Source organism: Haliotis cracherodii, unplaced genomic scaffold (genome assembly GCF_022045235.1).
Source record: "Haliotis cracherodii isolate W230 unplaced genomic scaffold, xgHalCrac1.p SCAF_7, whole genome shotgun sequence".
NCBI classification, from domain to species: domain Eukaryota; kingdom Metazoa; phylum Mollusca; class Gastropoda; order Lepetellida; family Haliotidae; genus Haliotis; species Haliotis cracherodii.
The window spans coordinates 720,040-740,660 of record NW_027266330.1 but is presented as its reverse complement, the minus strand read 5'-3'; the positions used below and the strand labels follow the sequence as shown (position 1 = coordinate 740,660).

General features: G+C 44.9%; 1 protein-coding gene across 1 annotated transcript in view; it reads left to right on the top strand.

Annotated features, from left to right (window-relative positions):
• LOC139449121 (unconventional myosin-XVI-like) overlaps positions 1–20,621 on the top strand; it is a 157,726-nt gene that overhangs the window by 55,240 nt on the left and 81,865 nt on the right. The window contains exons 21-28 of the mRNA XM_071230605.1: positions 1,181–1,333; positions 3,005–3,183; positions 6,615–6,692; positions 7,321–7,526; positions 8,086–8,191; positions 8,802–8,898; positions 10,139–10,316; positions 12,790–13,070. Coding sequence (XP_071086706.1) covers positions 1,181–1,333; positions 3,005–3,183; positions 6,615–6,692; positions 7,321–7,526; positions 8,086–8,191; positions 8,802–8,898; positions 10,139–10,316; positions 12,790–13,070 — 1,278 coding nt within the window. The remainder of the gene's footprint in view (positions 1–1,180; positions 1,334–3,004; positions 3,184–6,614; positions 6,693–7,320; positions 7,527–8,085; positions 8,192–8,801; positions 8,899–10,138; positions 10,317–12,789; positions 13,071–20,621) is intronic.

Genomic DNA, 20,621 nt, shown 5'->3' with positions numbered 1-20,621 from the left:
TCACACCTCGGCCAGGTACACTCCCTCACATCTCTCACATCGGCCAGGTACACTCGCTCACATCGGCCAGGTACACCCGCTCACATCTCACACCTCGGCCAGGTACACTCGCTCACATCCATCACCTCGGCCAGGTACACTCGCTCACATCCCTCACCTCGGCCAGGTACACTCCCTCACATCCCTCACCTCGGCCAGGTACACTCCCTCACATCTCACACCTCGGCCAGGTACACTCCCTCACATCCCTCACCTCGGCCAGGTACACTCCCTCACATCCCTCACCTCGGCCAGGTACACTCCCTCACATCCATCACCTCGGCCAGGTACACTCGCTCACATCCCTCACCTCGGCCAGGTACACTCCCTCACATCTCACACCTCGGCCAGGTACACTCCCTCACATCCCTCACCTCGGCCAGGTACACTCCCTCACATCCATCACCTCGGCCAGGTACACTCCCTCACATCCCTCACCTCGGCCAGGTACACTCGCTCACATCCCTCACCCCGGCCAGGTACACTCGCTCACATCCCTCACCTCGGCCAGGTACACTCCCTCACATCCCTCACCTCGGCCAGGTACACTCCCTCACATCCCTCACCTCGGCCAGGTACACTCGCTCACATCTCACACCTCGGCCAGGTACACTCCCTCACATCCCTCACCTTGGCCAGGCTCACACACAACCCCCATCTTTACACCACAAGCCCACCTTGACACCACAACCCCCATCTTTACACCACAACCCCGTCTTTACAACACATGTCCCATCTTTCCAACACAACCCCCATCTTTACAACACAACCCCCACCTTTCCAACACAACCCCCATCTTTCCAACACAAGTCCCATCTTTCCAACACAACCCCCATCTTTCCAACACAAGCCCCATCTTTCCAACACAACCCCCATCTTTCCAACACAAGCCCCATCTTTCCAACACAACCCCCATCTTTACAACACAACCCCCATCTTTCCAACACAAGCCCCATCTTTCCAACACAACCCCCATCTTTCCAACACAAGCCCCATCTTTCCAACACAACACCCATCTTTACAACATAACCCCCATCTTTACAACACAAGCCCCATCTTTACAACACACGCTGACATTGACAAGATGGTGGTCAGCTGGTTGTGGATGGCCTGTACTGACTTGCTGCGTCCTCTGCCCCAGGTGCCAAGTACCCCACCGTGTACAAGACTCCCCGGGACAAGGGCTCCAGCTTCACCATCGTCCACTACGCAGGCAGCATCAGCTACAACCTGACCGGCATGCTGGACAAAAACAGGGACACCTTGCGGGGAGCCCTCGGCTTTGCCATGAGATGTAAGTGAGCCTTGCGTGTCTTCATTGTACATAGACCTCTACCATGATTGTGTCTGCCTGTTACCTGTGTTGCAGCCAGCACAAGTCTGGATGTTCCATGTCTGTCTGTTTGTCTGTGAGTATGTACCATGTCTGTCTGTTCCATGTCTGTCTGTTTGTCTGTCAGTATGTACCATGTCTGTCTGCTCCATGTCTGTCAGTCTGTACCATGTCTGTCTGCTCCATGTCTGTCAGTCTGTACCATGTCTGTCTGTTCCATGTCTGTCTGTTTGTCTGTCAGTCTGTACCATGTCTGTCTGTTCCACATATGTCTGTCTTTATCATGTCTGCCTGTTCTGTATCTTTCTGTCTGTACCATGTCTGTCTGTATCATGTCTGTGTGTACCATGTCTGTCTGTGTGTACTATGTCTGTGTGTACTGTGTCTGTCTGTTCAGTGTCTGTCTGTCTGTACCATATCTGTCTGTACCATGTATGTCTACCATGTTTGTGTGTTCCATGTCTGTCTGTACCATATCTGACTGTTTGTCTGTACCATGTCTGTCTGTACAATGACTGTCTGTTCCACGTATGTCTGTCTTTATCATGTCTGCCTGTTCTGTGTCGTTCTGTCTGTACCATGTCTGTCTGTATCATGCCTGTGTGTCTGTCTGTACCATTTATGTCTACCATGTTTGTGTGTTCCATGTCTGTCTGTTCTGTGTCTGTCTCTACCATATCGGTCTGTCTGTCTGTACCATTTCTGTCTGTACCATGTCTCTGTGTTCCATGTCTGTCTTTGTGTACCATGTCTGTATGTTCAGTGTCTGTCGGTCTGTACCATGTCTGTCTGTACCATGTCTGTCTGTTCTGTGTCTGTCTGTCTGTCTGTACTATGTCTGTCTGTTCTATGCCTGTATGTGTGTACTGTGTCTGTCTGTACCATGTCTGTCTTTTCCGTGTCTTTCTGTACCGTGTCTGTCTGTTCTGTCTGTCTCTTTCATGTCTGTCTGTACCATGTATGTCTGTGTGTTCCATGTCTGTAACATGTCTGTGTGAAACATGTCAGTCTGTACCATGTCTGTCTGTTCTGTAAATGTCAGTCTGTACCATGTCTGTCTTTACCATGTCTGTCTGTTCTGTGTCTGGCTGTACCATGTCTATCTGTTCTGTGAATGTCAGTCTGTACCATGCTGTGTGTACCATGTCTGTCTGTTCTGTGTCTGTCTTCAGTGTGTCCGTCTGTACCATGTCTGTCTCTTCTGTGAATGTCAGTCTGTACCATGTCTGTGTGTACCATGTCTGTGTGTTCCATGTCTGTCTGTACCATGTATGTCTGTACCATGTCTGTCTGTACCTTGTATGTCTGTACCATGTCTGTGTGTACCATGTATGTCTGTACCATGTCTGTGTTCCATGTCTGTCTGTACCATTTTTGTCTGTACCTTGTATGTCTGTACCATGTCTGTGTGTTCCACATCTGTCTGTACCTTGTATGTCTGTACCATGTCTGTCTGTACCATGTATGTATGTGTTCCATGTCTGTCTGTACCATTTTTGTCTGTACCTTGTCTGTATATACCATGTCTGTACCATGTCTGTACCATGTCTGTACCTTGTATGTCTGTACCTTGTATGTCTGTACCATGTCTGTCTGTACCATGTCTGTCTGTACCATGTCTGTGTGTTTTAGCCAGCACAAGTCTGCTGATCAAGGACCTGTTCCAGGCGGGGATGACGAAGACCGGCTCCATCAAGCCCAGCACCAGACAGCTCTCCCTGCAGCGGGAGCTGAGTTTCAAGAGGCAGCTCAAGACATCCAAGTCCCCGTTTGAGTTCTTCAAGAAGATGAAAGGTCCCAAGATGGAGAGGGTGAGTAATGAGAAGCACAAAGGCTGCTACAGAAGCCAGATGAATGGGATAATGTCCATTATATTCCTGGAAGACAATCAACAGTCAACTCCATCTCACACAGTTATTCTTGTCCTCATCAGATGTGTTCAGTCTCGTCTCTCTTGCATTATACATACGCTACTCTCACATTGTACATCCACTACTCTCACATTATACATACACTACTCTTAAAGTATACATACACTACTCTCACATTATACATACACTACTCTTACATTATACATACACTACTCTCACATTATACATACACTACTCTTACATTATACATACACTACTCTCACATTATACATCCACTACTCTCACATTATACATGCACTACTCTCACATTATACATCCACTACTCTCACATTATACATCCACTACTCTTACATTATACATACACTACTCTTACAGTATAGCTCCACTACTCTCACATTATACACCCACTACTCTCACATTATACATCCACTACTCTCACATTATACATACACTGCTCTCACATTATACATACACTGCTCTCACATTATACATACACTGCTCTCACATTATACATCCACTGCTCTCACATTATACATACACTGCTCTCACATTATACATACACTGCTCTTACAGTATACATACACTACGCTTACATTATACATCCACTACTCACATTATACATACACTGCTCTCACATTATACATACACTACTCTCACATTATACATCCACCACGCTTACATTATACATACACTACTCTTGCAGTATACATACACTACTCTTGCATTATACATACACTACTCTTGCATTATACATACACTACTCTTGCATTATACATACCCTACTCTTGCATTATACATACACTACTCTTGCATTATACACACACTACTCTTGCATTATACACACACTACTCTTGCATTATACACACACTACTCTTGCATTATACATACACTACACTATATGAATAAAACATGGACCCAAAGACCTACATTTGATTAACCATGTTGTCTAGAGTAACTATATGTTTAATACATGTATATGTACACTAATTCATGTTGTGCTAATCAGCTAACACAAGAAATACCCTAACTGTGATTGGTTGTCTCCCTTTAACAGTGAACAGCTTAACTTTGGAGTGAGTGAGTGAATTAGTGAGTATGTCTGGTTTTTACACCAGAAATGGGCATCACACATTGATTCCATGTGGGGAATCAAACCAACAAACACAACAAACACAACATACACAATAAACACAACATACACAAGGAACACAACATACACAATAAACACAAGAAACACAACATACACAATAAACACAACATACCCAATAAACACAAGAAGCACATCATACACAATAAACACAACATACACAATAAACACAACATACACAATAAACACAACAAACACAACAAACACAACATACACAACAAACACAACATACACAATAAACACAACATACACAATAAACACAACAAACACAACATACACAACAAACACAACATACACAATAAACACAACATACACAATAAACACAACATACACAACATACACAATAAACACAACATACACAACATACACAAGAAGCACATCATACACAATAAACACAATAAACACAACATACACAATAAACACAACATACACAATAAACACAACATACACAATAAACACAACAAACACAACATACCCAATAAACACAACATACACAATAAACACAAGAAACACAACATACACAATAAACACAACATACACAATAAACACAAGAAACACAACATACACAATAAACACAACATACACAATAAACACAACATACACAATAAACACAACATACACAATAAACACAACAAACACAACATACACAAGAAACACAACATACACAAGAAACACAACATACACAATAAACACAAGAAACACAAGATACACAATAAACACAACATACCCAATAAACACAAGAAGCACATCATACACAATAAGCACAACATACACAATAAACACAACATACACAATAAACACAACATACACAATAAACACAACAAACACAACATACACAACAAACACAACATACACAACAAACACAACATACACAATAAACACAACATACACAATAAACACAACAAACACAATAAACACAACAAACACAACATACACAATAAACACAAGAAGCACATCATACACAATAAACACATCATACACAATAAACACAACATACACAATAAACACAACATACACAATAAACACAACATACACAATAAACACAACATACACAATAAACACAACAAACACAACATACACAATAAACACAAGAAACACAACATACACAAGAAACACAACATACACAAGAAACACAACATACCCAATAAACACAACATACACAATAAACACAATAAACACAACAAACACAACATACACAATAAACACAACAGAACCAATAAACACAACATACACAAGAAACACAACATACACAATAAACACAACATACACAACATACAGAATAAACACAATCAACACCATAAACAATAAACACAACAAACACAACATACACGAGAAACACAACATACACAAGAAACACAACATACACAATAAACACAACATACACAACATACACAATAAACACAACAAACACAACATACACAAGAAACACAATAAACACAACATACACAAGAAACACAACACACACAATAAACACAACAAACAACATACACAACAAACACAATAAACACAACATACACAATAAACACGACATACACAATAAACACAACATACACAATAAACACAACATACACAATAAACACAACAAACAACATACACAACAAACACAAGAAACACAATAAACACAACATGCACAATAAAGGTTTCACAAAAGAAACCTACAATGATCAGCAAAGTGAAAGATTTATTCCTGCACAGACTGGCTGCGACATCTCCTCATTTATTCACCTGAGGATGTCAAATAGCAGATGTACGGAAAGCCAGTAAACCTGAGAATGTCAAATAGCAGATGTACGGAAAGCCAGTGAACCTGCTCCGTGTTGAGTTGACACCTTGACATTTGGGACGTGATGATGAAACAACAGGAACTAATTTGACTTGAAACAAACAAACAAAACAAAAAAAATTTCCCCTAGATTCACAGTAATTGTCAGGACATTTGTTGCAGCATCACATGTCTGCTGTCTCTGTTGTCCAGCATGTCAACACGATACTGGCGAACCTTGAAATGTTACGTCATACCGTTTTGTTTTCTAGCAAAATGAATATTCATCATGTAAGTGATCAAGTGACGAGTCAGTGTTTGAGGTCGGTATCAGTCAAGTGATTGTAGGTCTGCATTGAAATGTATTGTTTTGTCATCTGGTTTTGATTAACCAATGGAATTGCAAGCTTCTTAACAGAGGCACAACAAAGTTTGTGACTCACTCACTCCATGATATTGCAGCCTGAGCAGAGACGTGAGCGGCTGACTGCCACTGGGACCACAAGGAAGGGCCCAGCCACCATGGCCTACCAGTTCAAGGTGAGTCAAGGCCTACCAGTTCAAGGTGGGTCAAGGCCTACCAGTTCAAGGTGAGTCGAGGTTTACCAGTTCAATGTGGTCAAGTCCTACCAGTTCAAGGTGAGTCAAGTCCTACCAGTTCAAGGTGAGTCAAGGCCTACCAGTTCAAGGTGGTCAAGTCCTACCAGTTCAAGGTGAGTCAAGGCCTACCAGTTCAAGGTGAGTCAAGGCCTACCAGTTCAAGTTAAGTCAAGGCCTACCAGTTCAATGCGGTCAAGTCCTACCAGTTCAATGTGGTCAAGTCCTACCAGTTCAATGTGGTCAAGTCCTACCAGTTCAAGGTGGGTCAAGGCCTACCAGTTCAAGTTAAGTCAAGGCCTACCAGTTCAAGTTAAGTCAAGGCCTACCAGTTCAATGCGGTCAAGTCCTACCAGTTCAAGGTGGGTCAAGGCCTACCAGTTCAAGTTAAGTCAAGGGCTACCAGTTCAAGGTGAGTCAAGGCCTAACAGTTTCACGGTGAGTCAATGCCCACCAATTCAAGGTGAGTCAGGGCCTGTGAACTGTGAGATGCTTCTGTCTCACATTAACATTGCTGTTGTCAGAACTGTGAGATACTTCCTTCTCACATGCATAACATTGCTTTTGTCAGAACTCCCTGACAGACATGATGGCGAAGCTCCAGTTGTGTCAGCCCCACTTTGTGCGGTGCATCAAGCCGAACGAGAGGAAGGCAGCGCTGGGCTTCACCACGGAGTACGTCAAGGCCCAGCTGCTGTACACAGGGGTGCTGGAAACTGTCAGGATACGGAAACACGGCTACGCACTCCGGATCTCTTTCCCCAGCTTCCTGGCCAGGTCAGCTCCATCAGCTGTCACTGGGAAATGTCGGGTGTAGGGATGTGGGGTGTATGGATGTTGGGTGAATGGATCTCAGGTGTATGGATGTCGGGTGTACGGATGCCGGGTGTAGGGATGTGGGGTTTACAGATGTCGGGTGTATGGATGTGGGGTGTATGGATGTCGGGTGTACAGATGTTGGGTGTATGTATGTCGGGTGTACCGATATGGGGTGTACGGATGTCGGGTGCATGGATGTCGGGTGTACGGATATCAGGTTTTTAGATGTCGCGTGTATGGATGTGGGGTGTACGGATGTTGGCTGTGTACGGATGTGGGTTGTGTACGGATGTGGGGGGTATGGATGTCGGGTGTATGGATGTGGGTTGTGTACGGATGTGGGGGGTATGGATGTCGGGTTTTTAGATGGTGGGTGCAGTGACATGGGGTGCAGAGGTGTGGGGTGCAGATACTTGGGGTGTAGAGACGGTTTATAGAGTTGAAGTGGACAGACAGGTGAAGAGAGGTGGGTTATGGGTGGAGAGACTCTTTATACACTGATTGTTCTGTGCATTAGGTATCGCTGCTTCGATGTCCTTGTCAACCCTCTCCGGAAGGGGATGGTGACGCCAGAGCTGGCGTGCCGGGACGTGCTGAATCATTGTCACATCACAAACTATCAGGTAGGACTCAGTTACCTCCCAGATCTAGAGTTACCTCTGTACACTACCATCTAATTGGAGTTACCTCTGTACACTACCATCTAATTGGAGTTACCTCTGTACACTACCATCTAATTGGAGTTACCTCTGTACACTACCATCTAATTATAGTTACCTCTGTACACTACCATCGAATTGGAGTTACCTCTGTACACTACCATCGAATTGGAGTTACCTCTGTACACTACCATCTAATTGGAGTTACCTCTGTACACTACCATCGAATTGGAGTTACCTCTGTACACTACCATCTAATTATAGTTACCTCTGTACACTACCATCGAATTGGAGTTACCTCTGTACACTACCATCGAATTGGAGTTACCTCTGTACACTACCATCTAATTGGAGTTACCTCTGTACACTACCATCTAATTGGAGTTACCTCTGTACACTACCATCTAATTATAGTTACCTCTGTACACTACCATCGAATTAGAGTTACCGCCCCCACATTAATGTCAGATCCAAGTTACCTCCCATAGAAGAAGTTCCTGGGATTATCATTGATCAGTCAAGAACATCACTTTACAACATTTTATGACTTTATTGGAATCTTTTGCTATCACAGATCGGAAAATCAAAAGTTTTCCTGCGCCAAGGTCAAGTGGATACAATGGACGAGAAGGTCAGAGAGGTCAAGGGCAAGGTCGTCAAATGCCAAGCTGGTATGAAACCTTACAGTTTGGTGGAGAATGCGTGAGGTGTTTTTTGAAATTTTTTGTCAGTATTCCAGCAGCGTGCTTCACACAATATAGCCATGTGAGTAGGTGAACTTAGGCATGACAACCCAATGGGTGAATGAAAACATATACTCCCATGTGCTATAGAAATCTGTTATTATTTTTGGTCTTAGTAAGGGATGCTTATCAAAATTATTCACAGATTGGTCTAGAAGTCGGTTTGGGGGCAATGATTGTAGCTTGACGCTTAGTGAGGTAAAAATGGTATATATATACAGTTATAACAGGCAGAACTGATCTGCCATCTGGCTCTGTGGGTATATAACACTTGGAATAGCTGCAATATTGCTGATGCGTCGTAAAGCAATATGTATTTGTAACTGTGGTTGTGTTGGCCAATAGTGGAGTAGGCGATCTACTGGCCAAATAATCACAAACAGCTGTGGGGGGTGAGGCTGATGACGTTTATTGTATTATAGGTGCGAATGTACGCAATTAATTCAGCCTGAAACAATGAAAGTACAACATAAGCAAATATGACATAGAAATAAATATATACAATCCGTTATAGTTACTCTTTAAAATTCTAAAATATAGATATCACTTCCATTAAAATGAATAGCATTTACTTTACATTACACAATACATCAGACGTATCCGTACAATACATCAATACAAAGATACAAAATATATTAATAAATCTCGCTGAGTCTTTCCTTGAGGTGACAAATAGCAACTGATTTTCTAAATTCAACAACAAACATTGTTGTAGCTGTGGCCAGCTTGGCCTATCAACAAGACAATAGACTGGGCCGGGGCGCGCTGGGGCAAAGAGTGCTGTAAGTCAAAAGCATGCAGTGTGACAATTAGTGGAAGTTAGACTGAGAGTAAGCTTACTTAATGTTACAGAGCTATGGAATGAATGTTTAAGGTATAAAATACTAAGGTATAAAACATAACTAATATTATAACTAATAATATATTCTTATAATATAAATATCGTAAGAAACTAATTAGTTAAAATGGTAACAAGGCCATATAACCTTACTACTTACTAATAAATCTTAATTAAAAGTTATGTACATAACTGAGCCTGCCACATATTCCTTCATTCAACAGTTATTTGATGCCAGACTATGGTGGGTATTGTTTGTGTGATGAATCATGTATGCTGTGTAGTCAATGTCGTTATGTCGACTGTTTCAAAGACATCTGTTACATGCAGCGATGCGAGGATTCACGGCGAGGAGACGGAGGAAACATTCCTTGAAGCAGGTTGCAGTGGAGACTGACCAGATCACAGCCTTCTTGGAGGATGTATGGAGGCACCAGTGGAGACTCTCTGATTGGCTGAAAGACGAGATGGACCACGATACTCACCGACATGGCACAACCAACAGATTGTAAGTACATGCGCACCAAACGTGATTTGTTACTGGCGCAGTTGACATTCCAGGTGAATACAGTTCAAAGTTGAGATGCTGACATCAGGATTAGTAGATGTTGAGTCAAGGGAGCAAGAGGGTGTCTCCTCGGCTGTGGCATGGCAAAAATCACAGATAAGGCAAAAAAAATAATAGTCTTGATGCCATCAACATTAATGGATGTCAGGTTGAGAGAGCAGAATGTGTGTCTCTCCGCGGCTGCGCTGTGACAAAAAGTGCCATTTCAAAGTGTCCACATCACTCTCAGGTGCTGATAACACAGGCAGGAGTAAGAGTGAGAGAAGAAGCGTACGTAAAAGGAAATAGAGATAGGTCATTGAATATGAAATATACTGATGTTAAAAATGTCTGAAGACGCATCAGGAAACTGGTGCTTATATTTATTGGGAATTTTCGTTGGGTTCACGTCTATAACTGTAACTCAACAGCTGTAAACAGTTCTTTATGAAAGTGAGTAGGTACTTGTGTTAGGATTTTGCACTGCAGGATTTGAAAAAAACACATTTTGCTTGTCTAAGGAAATAACAAGTTGGACTTAGGTTTCAGTAAGGTTTGACCTTGCAGGGGGCAAAACACTTCTTGATGAAACCTAGTAAGTGCATCCTCTATCATGGAGCCCTGGATCAGTGTGTTTCCAGAGGTGAGGAGATGGATCGGGACGGACCTGGTTGATTGAGTGACAGTGTACCCTGCTCAGGGGCAGAGTTTAGAAAACAAAACAAGAATAGCATCATGCAACAGTTCAGGATGTGTTCAGTTTGTTATTGTTGAACGTGTAATGTGTGACAATGCTGAACAATGACAGGCTCTGCCTACTGAACTCTGCCTCAACTAGCCTGAAGGTATTGAAAGCATTTAAAGAAGGGAGCAATCATTGGGTTTTGTTATCAGTCCTCAGTCATCCATACTCACAAGCTGAACATTAATATTTGTAAAGTGAGGTACATGACTCAATGTTTGTGAGACATGTGGGGGATATCGATGACATTGTGGTCTGATTATGTAAGTGTCGGGGATGACATTGTGGTCTGATTATGTAAGTGTCGGGGATGACATTGTGGTCTGATTATGTAAGTGTCGGGGATGACATTGTGGTCTAATTATGTAAGTGTCGGGGATGACATTGTCGTCTAATTATGTAAGTGTTGGGGATGACATTGTGGTCTAATTATGTAAGTGTCGGGGATGACATTGTGGTCTGATTATGTAAGTGTCGGGGATGACATTGTGGTCTGATTATGTAAGTGTTGGGGATGACATTGTGGTCTAATTATGTAAGTGTCGGGGATGACATTGTGGTCTGATTATGTAAGTGTCGGGGATGACATTGTGGTCTAATTATGTAAGTGTCTGGGATGACATTGTGGTCTAATGATGTAAGTGTCGGGGATGACATTGTGGTCTGATTATGTAAGTGTCGGGGATGACATTGTGGTCTGATTATGTAAGTGTCGGGGATGACATTGTGGTCTGATTATGTAAGTGTCGGGGATGACATTGTGGTCTAATGATGTAAGTGTCGGGGATGACATTGTGGTCTGATTATGTAAGTGTCGGGGATGACATTGTGGTCTAATTATGTAAGTGTCGGGGATGACATTGTGGTCTGATTATGTAAGTGTTGGGGATGACATTGTGGTCTGATTATGTAAGTGTCGGGGATGACATTGTGGTCTAATTATGTAAGTGTTGGGGATGACATTGTGTTAGTGTCGGGACAATCTCATTAAAATCAGACCTTAGTCCTCGCTCTCGCTAAACAAAGATCTGAAGACATCCCTTTAGGGGTCATGTCAGAACGACCTTTCATCCGACCAATCAGAGCGTCGCTTACCAGATCATCAAAATGACAGTCGGAAAGTGATATCTAATCATACAACCTCGAAAACTTTAACACGGGGTATTCCGAACAATAGTTACAGGTTGAATGACTGAATCCATACAATCTAGACCATCTATTAGCCATTCCAGAATGTTCTTTTGTTTAGGTTTCAGGCGTAGTCGCCAATTTGAAATTAGTGCTGTAAAGCACGAGAAAGCTGCCTTCTGACTGGTCATTCCATTGGTCGGTCAAAGTCTGATGTGACCCGTAATTGGATGTCCTCAGATCTTTGTTTAGCGGCAGCAAGAACTAAGAACTGACTTTAATGAGACTGGTGTCGGGGATGAGGGTGTTCGGGATGAGGGTGTCGGGGATGAGGGTGTTGGGGATGAGGGTGTTCGGGATGAGGGTGTCGGGGATGAGGGTGTTGGGGATGAGGGTGTTGGGGATGAGGATGTCGGGGATGAGGGTGTTCGGGATGAGGGTGTCGGAAATGAGGGTGTTCGGGATGAGGGTGTTGCCCATGACGGACATCAGCTGAGGTTTCACTGCACCAAACACCAGAATGTGGCTCAACTTTTGGTTACTTGTTGTGTTGCTGTCTTTCAGACAACGAGAGGCCAGCAAGTCGCTGGAAGCCCTGGACGAGATGCTGGACTTGTATGAGAGTGAAGGGCGGACTGGTGTGCAGGTGCTGCACCTCCCTGACAGGACCCCCATGTACGCCCGCGTGCACCACGCTGTGGCGGAGAGCTCCACAGACGACATGAGTCAGGACGACATGTACGTGGACTGCACGTCGGGGGTCAGCCCTGACTTCACAGATGACACGAGCGTCAGCAGCACGTGTTTCTCCATGGCCCGGACCGAGGACTCTGGTGTGGAGGAAGGTATGTGGTGTGTAGTCAAGTGTTAGAGTTTCTGTATTTTGAGCAGAAACGTAAGTTACCATCACTGTCACAAAGTAATTTCAGCATTTCTACAAAATATATGCAACTCGCATAATTACTTAGCACCTTACCCCCTCCCCTTAACACACATGCACCCTTCCCCATAACACAGATACCGCCCTCCCCATAACACACATACCCCTCTCCCCATTACACACATACCCCCTCCCCATAACACACATACCCCCTCCCCATAACACACATACCCCCTCCCCCTAACACACATACCCCCCTCCCCATAACACACATACCCCCTCCCCATAACACACATACCCCCTCCCCATAACACACATACCCCCTCCCCATAACACACATACCCCCTCCCCATAACACACATACCCCCCTCCCCATAACACACATACCCCCTCCCCATAACACACATACCCCCTCCCCATAACACACATACCCCTCTCCCCATTACACACCTACCCCCTCCCCATAACACACATACCCCCCTCCCCATAACACACATACCCCTCTCCCCATTACACACATACCCCCTCCCATAACACACATACCCCCTCCCCATAACACACATACCCCCTCCCCATTACACACATACCCCTCTCCCCATTACACACATACCCCCTCCCCATAACACACATACCCCCTCCCCATAACACACATACCCCCTCCCCCTAACACACATACCCCCCGCCATAACACACATACCCCCCTCCCCATAACATACGTACCCCCTCCCCATAACACACATACCCCCCTCCCCATAAACACACATACCCCCTCCCCCTAACACACATACCCCCCGCCCATAACACACATACCCCCTCCCCATAACACACGTACCCCCTCCCCATAACACACATACCCCCCGCCCATCACACACATACCCCCTCCCCATAACACACATACCCCTCTCCCCATTACACACATACCCCCTCCCCCTAACACACATACCCCCTCCCCATTACACACATACCCCTCTCCCCATTACACACATACCCCCTCCCCATAACACACATACCCCCCTCCCCCTAACACACATACCCCCCGCCCATAACACACATACCCCCTCCCCATTACACACATACCCCCTCCCCATTACACACATACACCCTCCCCATAACACACATACCCCCTCCCCATAACACACATACCCCCTCCCCATTACACACATACCCCTCTCCCCATTACACACATACCCCCTCCCCATAACACACATACCCCCCTCCCATAACACACATACCCCCCTCCCCATAACACACAATACCCCCCTCCCCATTACACACATACCCCTCTCCCCATTACACACATACCCCCTCCCCATAACACACATACCCCCTCCCCATTACACACATACCCTCTCCCCATTACACACATACCCCCTCCCCATAACACACATACCCCCTCCCCATAACACACATACCCCCTCCCCATAACACACATACCCCCTCCCCATAACACACATACCCCCTCCCCCTAACACACATACCCCCCGCCCATAACACACATACCCCCTCCCCATAACACACATACCCCCTCCCCATAACACACATACCCCCCGCCCATAACACACATACCCCCTCCCCCACAACACACATACCCCCTCTCCCCATTACACAAATACCCCCTCCCCCTAACACACATACCCCCTCCCCATTACACACATACCCCTCTCCCCATTACACACATACCCCCCTCCCCATAACACACATACCCCCTCCCCCTAACACACATACCCCCCGCCCATAACACACATACCCCCTCCCCATTACACACATACCCCCTCCCCATTACACACATACCCCCTCCCCATAACACACATACCCCCTCCCCATAACACACATACCCCCTCCCCATAACACACATAACTCCTCCCCATAACACACATACCCCCCTCCCCATAACACACATACCCCCCTCCCACAACACACATACCCCCTCCCCATAACACACATACCCCCTTCCCACAACACACATACCCCCTCCCCATAACACACATACCCCCTCCCCATAACACACATACCCCCCTCCCCCATAACACACATACCCCCTCCCCATAACACACATACCCTTCTCCCCATTACACACATACCCCGTCCCCGTAACACACATACCCCCCTCCCCACAACACACATAACCTCCTCCCCCTAACACACATACCCCCCGCCCCTAACACACATAACCTCCTCCCCATAACACACATACCCCCCCTCCCCATAACACACATACCCCCCCTCCCCATAACACACATACCCCCCTCCCCATAACACACATACCCCCCTCCCACAACACACATAACCTCCTCCCCATAACACACATACCCCCTGCCCCTAACACACATAACCTCCTCCCCATAACACACATAACCCTCCTCCCCCATAACACACATACCCCCCCTCCCCATAACACACATACCCCCTCCCCATAACACACATACCCCCCTCCCCATAACACACATACCCCCCTCCCCATAACACACATACCCCCCTCCCATAACACACATACCCCCCTCCCACAACACACATAACCTCCTCCCCATAACACACATACCCCCCTCCCCATAACACACATACCCCCCTCCCCATAACACACATACCCCCCTCCCCATAACACACATACCCCCCTCCCACAACACACATAACCTCCTCCCCATAACACACATACCCCCCGCCCCTAACACACATAACCTCCTCCCCATAACACACATACCCCCCTCCCCATAACACAAATACCCACCTCCCCATAACACACATACCCCCCTCCCCATAACACACATACCCCCCTCCCACAACACACATAACCTCCTCCCGATAACACACATACCCCCCGCCCCTAACACACATAACCTCCTCCCCATAACACACATACTCCCCTCCCCATAACACAAATACCCACCTCCCCATAACACACATACCCCCCTCCCACAACACACATACCCCCCTCCCACAACACACATACCCCCCTCCCACAACACCCATCCAGACCCGCTCCTGTCCCTATTAGTCCCCGACAATCTACCTCCCACTACCACGCCACATCTCAGCCATCACCCCACACCGACGTCCCCATCCCCCTCACACCACCCCACACCGACGTCCCCATCCCCCTCACACCACAATTACATCAAGGCCCCACTGTCAGTAGACGTATCATTTCACCCATCACATGGAGGTATTCCTCACATAGCTGCACTTTGCCAAACTTTGAAAAAAACAACTCTGAGGCGTTGAAATCCCGGAATAGCAATGTGAAATGCCCCTGGCACAGTCAGCTGGGGAGGACGTCGTAGGGAGTGTGCAGTGAGTCGACGGAAAGAGTGTGCAGCAGTGTGCAGCACAGAGACTCCTGAGCCCCGGGCGTGGTGGGACACTGTGAGTAGCCAGCACAGCACATGCATGCTCCGGGACGGGGGTCAGGACGGGGGTCAGGAAGGGGGTCACGAAGTCGGAGATTCATAGTTTTGCTCCACAGATGTGATTTCAGTTCAATGAATTTTCTTGTGGCAAGTTTGTACATGGATCCATTTGTATTTGGTGTAATAATGTGCTGGTATGACCTTGGTATAATGTGTAATCATGTGCTGGTATGACCTTGGTATAATGTGTAATCATGTGCTGGTATGACCTTGGTATTATATGTAATCGTGTGCTGGTATGACCTTGGAATTATGTGTAATCATGTGCTGATATGACCTTGGTATGATTTGTAATCATGTGCTGGTATGATGTTGGTATTATGTGTAATCGTGTGCTGGTATGACCTTGGTATTATGTGTAATCGTGTGCTGGTATGACCTTGGTATTATTTTTAATCGTGTGCTGTATGACCTTGGAATCATGTGTAATCATGTGCTGGTATGATGTTGGTATTATGTGTAATCGTGTGCTGGTATGACCTTGGTATTATGTGTAATAATGTGCTCTGATGTGTTTTATCTGCACATATAAACTGAAAAATAAACTTTTTATGTTTCAAACATACTTTGCATGAACCTTAGGAAACGGGAGTAAAATATCTGTTGCTGGCGTATGGTCAGTGGAAAAAGACATTCTTCGATGCATTGTGATTCATCAGCGCCTTTGTAGCCTAGTGGTACACTCACTGACAGTGGGCACTCTTCAAAGATGTTCACATCAGCCAGTCTCAGGCCCACATACGTGCCCAAATGTATGACTATACCTGCATGTGACCCTATCTGTAAACACCTACTGACAAATCATATACCTGCATGTGACCCTATCTGTAAACACCTACTGACAAATCATGTGGAGTCAATGTTACTCATGTCTGCCTTATTTTCAAATTACATTTTGCCTACAGAAGAACTTGTTTATTTATATATGAAATCAAACTTATGAGTTGTTACGATTTATTTTCCTGAGTTTTCCTGAAAAAAACTTTGTGTGAAGTCTGATTCACAACTTTCTTACAACGTAGCTTTGCAAAGTTGTTATCATGTTGTGAAATAATGTTACACAGTGAAATACTAACATCGTCATGGAGAGAGAGTTAGTTAATTACTTGAGTATAATTGGGACGAAATTCTTACTGCCGACTCTATAGGAAAGTGATACATTAATGCCAGGATTTGGATGAACCACTCCATTCTTAGGACTATTATGAAGCAGACTGTAAGAATCAAGAATCAAGAATGTTTATTGTACGGAACACCCTCGTAGGGCAGGGTACAAACTAACTACATATGGAATAAATATAACTATCAACATGAGAGGTATATATACTTAATGTACATTATATATATAAATATTACATATTATTTCATTCATAGTGTATAAACATTTATATATCATGAGGTGGCTGGCAGCGTGTACTTTAATGATGCTGATACTGTACAGATAAGACATAATAATCATAAGGTCATATCTTGATGTTGTCTACAAGAGAGGTTCTTTTAATAAACATGTCTGAGATAGTTTGTGAAACATATTTTGCTCTTTCTGGACAGGGGTTCAGGATATTTGCTAGGATTTTATTATCATTTTGGCAGATTTGGAGGTCTAGTGTTCGAAGGAGTATCTGCCTTTCATTCTGATAATTTGGACAGTACAAAAGGAAGTGTTTCTCATCTTCTATCTTATTTAGGTTACATAATTTACATATTCTCTGGTCGACAGGCTTATTAGTGTATCGGCCTCTTTCAATCTCCTGATTATGGCAACTGAGTCTTAATTTGGTTAAAGCTAATCTATGATCTTTACATTTTACAGCTGAAACATACTTCTTAAGTTCAAATTTATCTTTAATAACTCCTAGATGCCTAAGTTTGTGGGAGTTATCAGTGTTTACTTGGTCACTTTCAATGAGAAATATATTTCTAAATTTTGTTTGAAGAGCTTCATAGAATTTTGGGCAAGGGGCATTATCACTGTTGGATTTGGGACGTCAAAACAATGCCTCTATAATGTAGTTACAACAACAATGTCTCTATAATGTAGTTACAACAACAATGTCTCTATAATGTAGTTACAGCAACAATGTCTCTATAATGTAGTTACAGCAACAATGTCTCTATAATGTAGTTACAACAACAATGTCTCTATAATGTAGTTACAACAACAATGTCTCTATAATGTAGTTACAGCAACAATGTCTCTATAATGTAGTTACAACAACAATGTCTCTATAATGTAGTTACAGCAACAATGTCTCTATAATGTAGTTACAGCAACAATGTCTCTATAATGTAGTTTCAACAACAATGTTTCTATAATGTAGTTACAGCAACAATGTCTCTATAATGTAGTTACAGCAACAATGTCTCTATAATGTAGTTTCAACAACAATGTCTCTATAATGTAGTTACAAAAACAGTGAGTGGTGTCCGATGCACAATGTTTTTACAATGTAAATGGGCAATGTTGTCATTACGTTGTGATGTAATGCTACCCAGCGACAGAACACTTATGTTGTAAAAAAGTTGCATCACAACTTTACAACCCAACCACAACATTGAGAAAACGTTACATCACAACGTTACCCATCCACTACCCATTCACAACGTTGTGAAAAAGTGTGTTGGCAGGGCAGTGCTTCACATACAACAGGAGTGCCTCCACTGCCCCCACCATTGGTTGCCAGCTCGCTCATTATAAAGTCAATATTTATTCATCTTAATTATCTCTGCTCATATTCCATTCTTCTCCCCATGCGGCAACCAAAGAATTAGAATTATTTGCTGTTCCTCAATTCAAGTGGTTGACCTGAATTTGACCCGGAGTTTCAGGGTCAAGGTCCCCCAAATCAATATGCTGGGTTGTGACTTACAGGGAGACAATCATACACCCAGAGTTACACACATCAACACACACACATCATGTGTCCCCAGTGTTCTGTACCCCGTGTTCTGTCCCCTGTGTTCTGTCCCCCGTGTTCTGTCCCCTGTGTTCTGTCCCCCGTGTTCTGTCCCCTGTGTTCTGTCCCCTGTGTTCTGTCCCCCGTGTTCTGTCCCCTGTGTTCTGTCCCCCGTGTTCTGTCCCCTGTGTTCTGTCCCCCGTGTTCTGTCCCCTGTGTTCTGTCCCCTGTGTTCTGTCCCCCGTGTTCTGTCCCCTGTGTTCTGTCCCCCGTGTTCTGTCCCCTGTGTTCTGTCCCCCGTGTTCTGTCCCCCGTGTTCTGTCCCCCGTGTTCTGTACCCCGTGTTTTGTCCCCTGTGTTCTGTCCCCTGTGTTCTATCCCCAGTGTTGTGTCCCCCGTGTTCTGTCCCCCGTGTTCTGTCCCCAGTGTTGTGTCCCCCGTGTTCTGTCCCCTGTGTTCCATCCCCCGTGTTCTGTACCCCTGTGTTCTGTCCCCTGTGTTCTATCCCCTGTGTTCTGTCGCCTGTGTTCTGTCCCCCGTGTTCTATCCCCCGTGTTCTGTACCCGGTGTTCTTTCCCCTCTGTTCTGTACCCTGTGTTGTGTCCCCCGTGTTCTGTACCCGGTGGTCTGTCCCCTGTGTTCTTTCCCCTGTGTTCTATCCCCAGTGTTCTGTCCCCAGTGTTCTGTCCCCCGTGTTCTATCCCCTCTGTTCTGTACCCTGTGTTCTGTCCCCCGTGTTCTGTCCCCTGTGTTCTGTCCCCTGTGTTCTATCCCCTGTGTTCTGTCCCCAGTGTTCTGTACCCCGTGTTCTATCCTCTGTGTTCTGTCCCCAGTGTTCTGTACCCCGTGTTCTATCCCCTCTGTTTTGTACCCTGTGTTCTGTCCCCTGTGTTCTGTCCCCTGTGTTCTATCCCCCGTGTTCTGTACCCGGTGTTCTGTCCCCTGTCCTGTCCCAGGACCTGTGTTCTGCCGACAGAGGAGGTGCTGCATTGATTGAAGTCAACTCCAACATGATACCTATGGCCAAGTAGAAAATATTGACATTAACGATTGTGCACACAAATACTATTTGCCTGGAGATAAAGAGCATCGGAGCCGAGTGATTCACAACACTCAATTCAACTTCTGAATTATCAATCAATGTGGCAGTGTGTGACCAGTCAGGCACGTGGGAGAGTCCATTGTTACCACAGGGGGCAGAGGTTGGAGTGACAT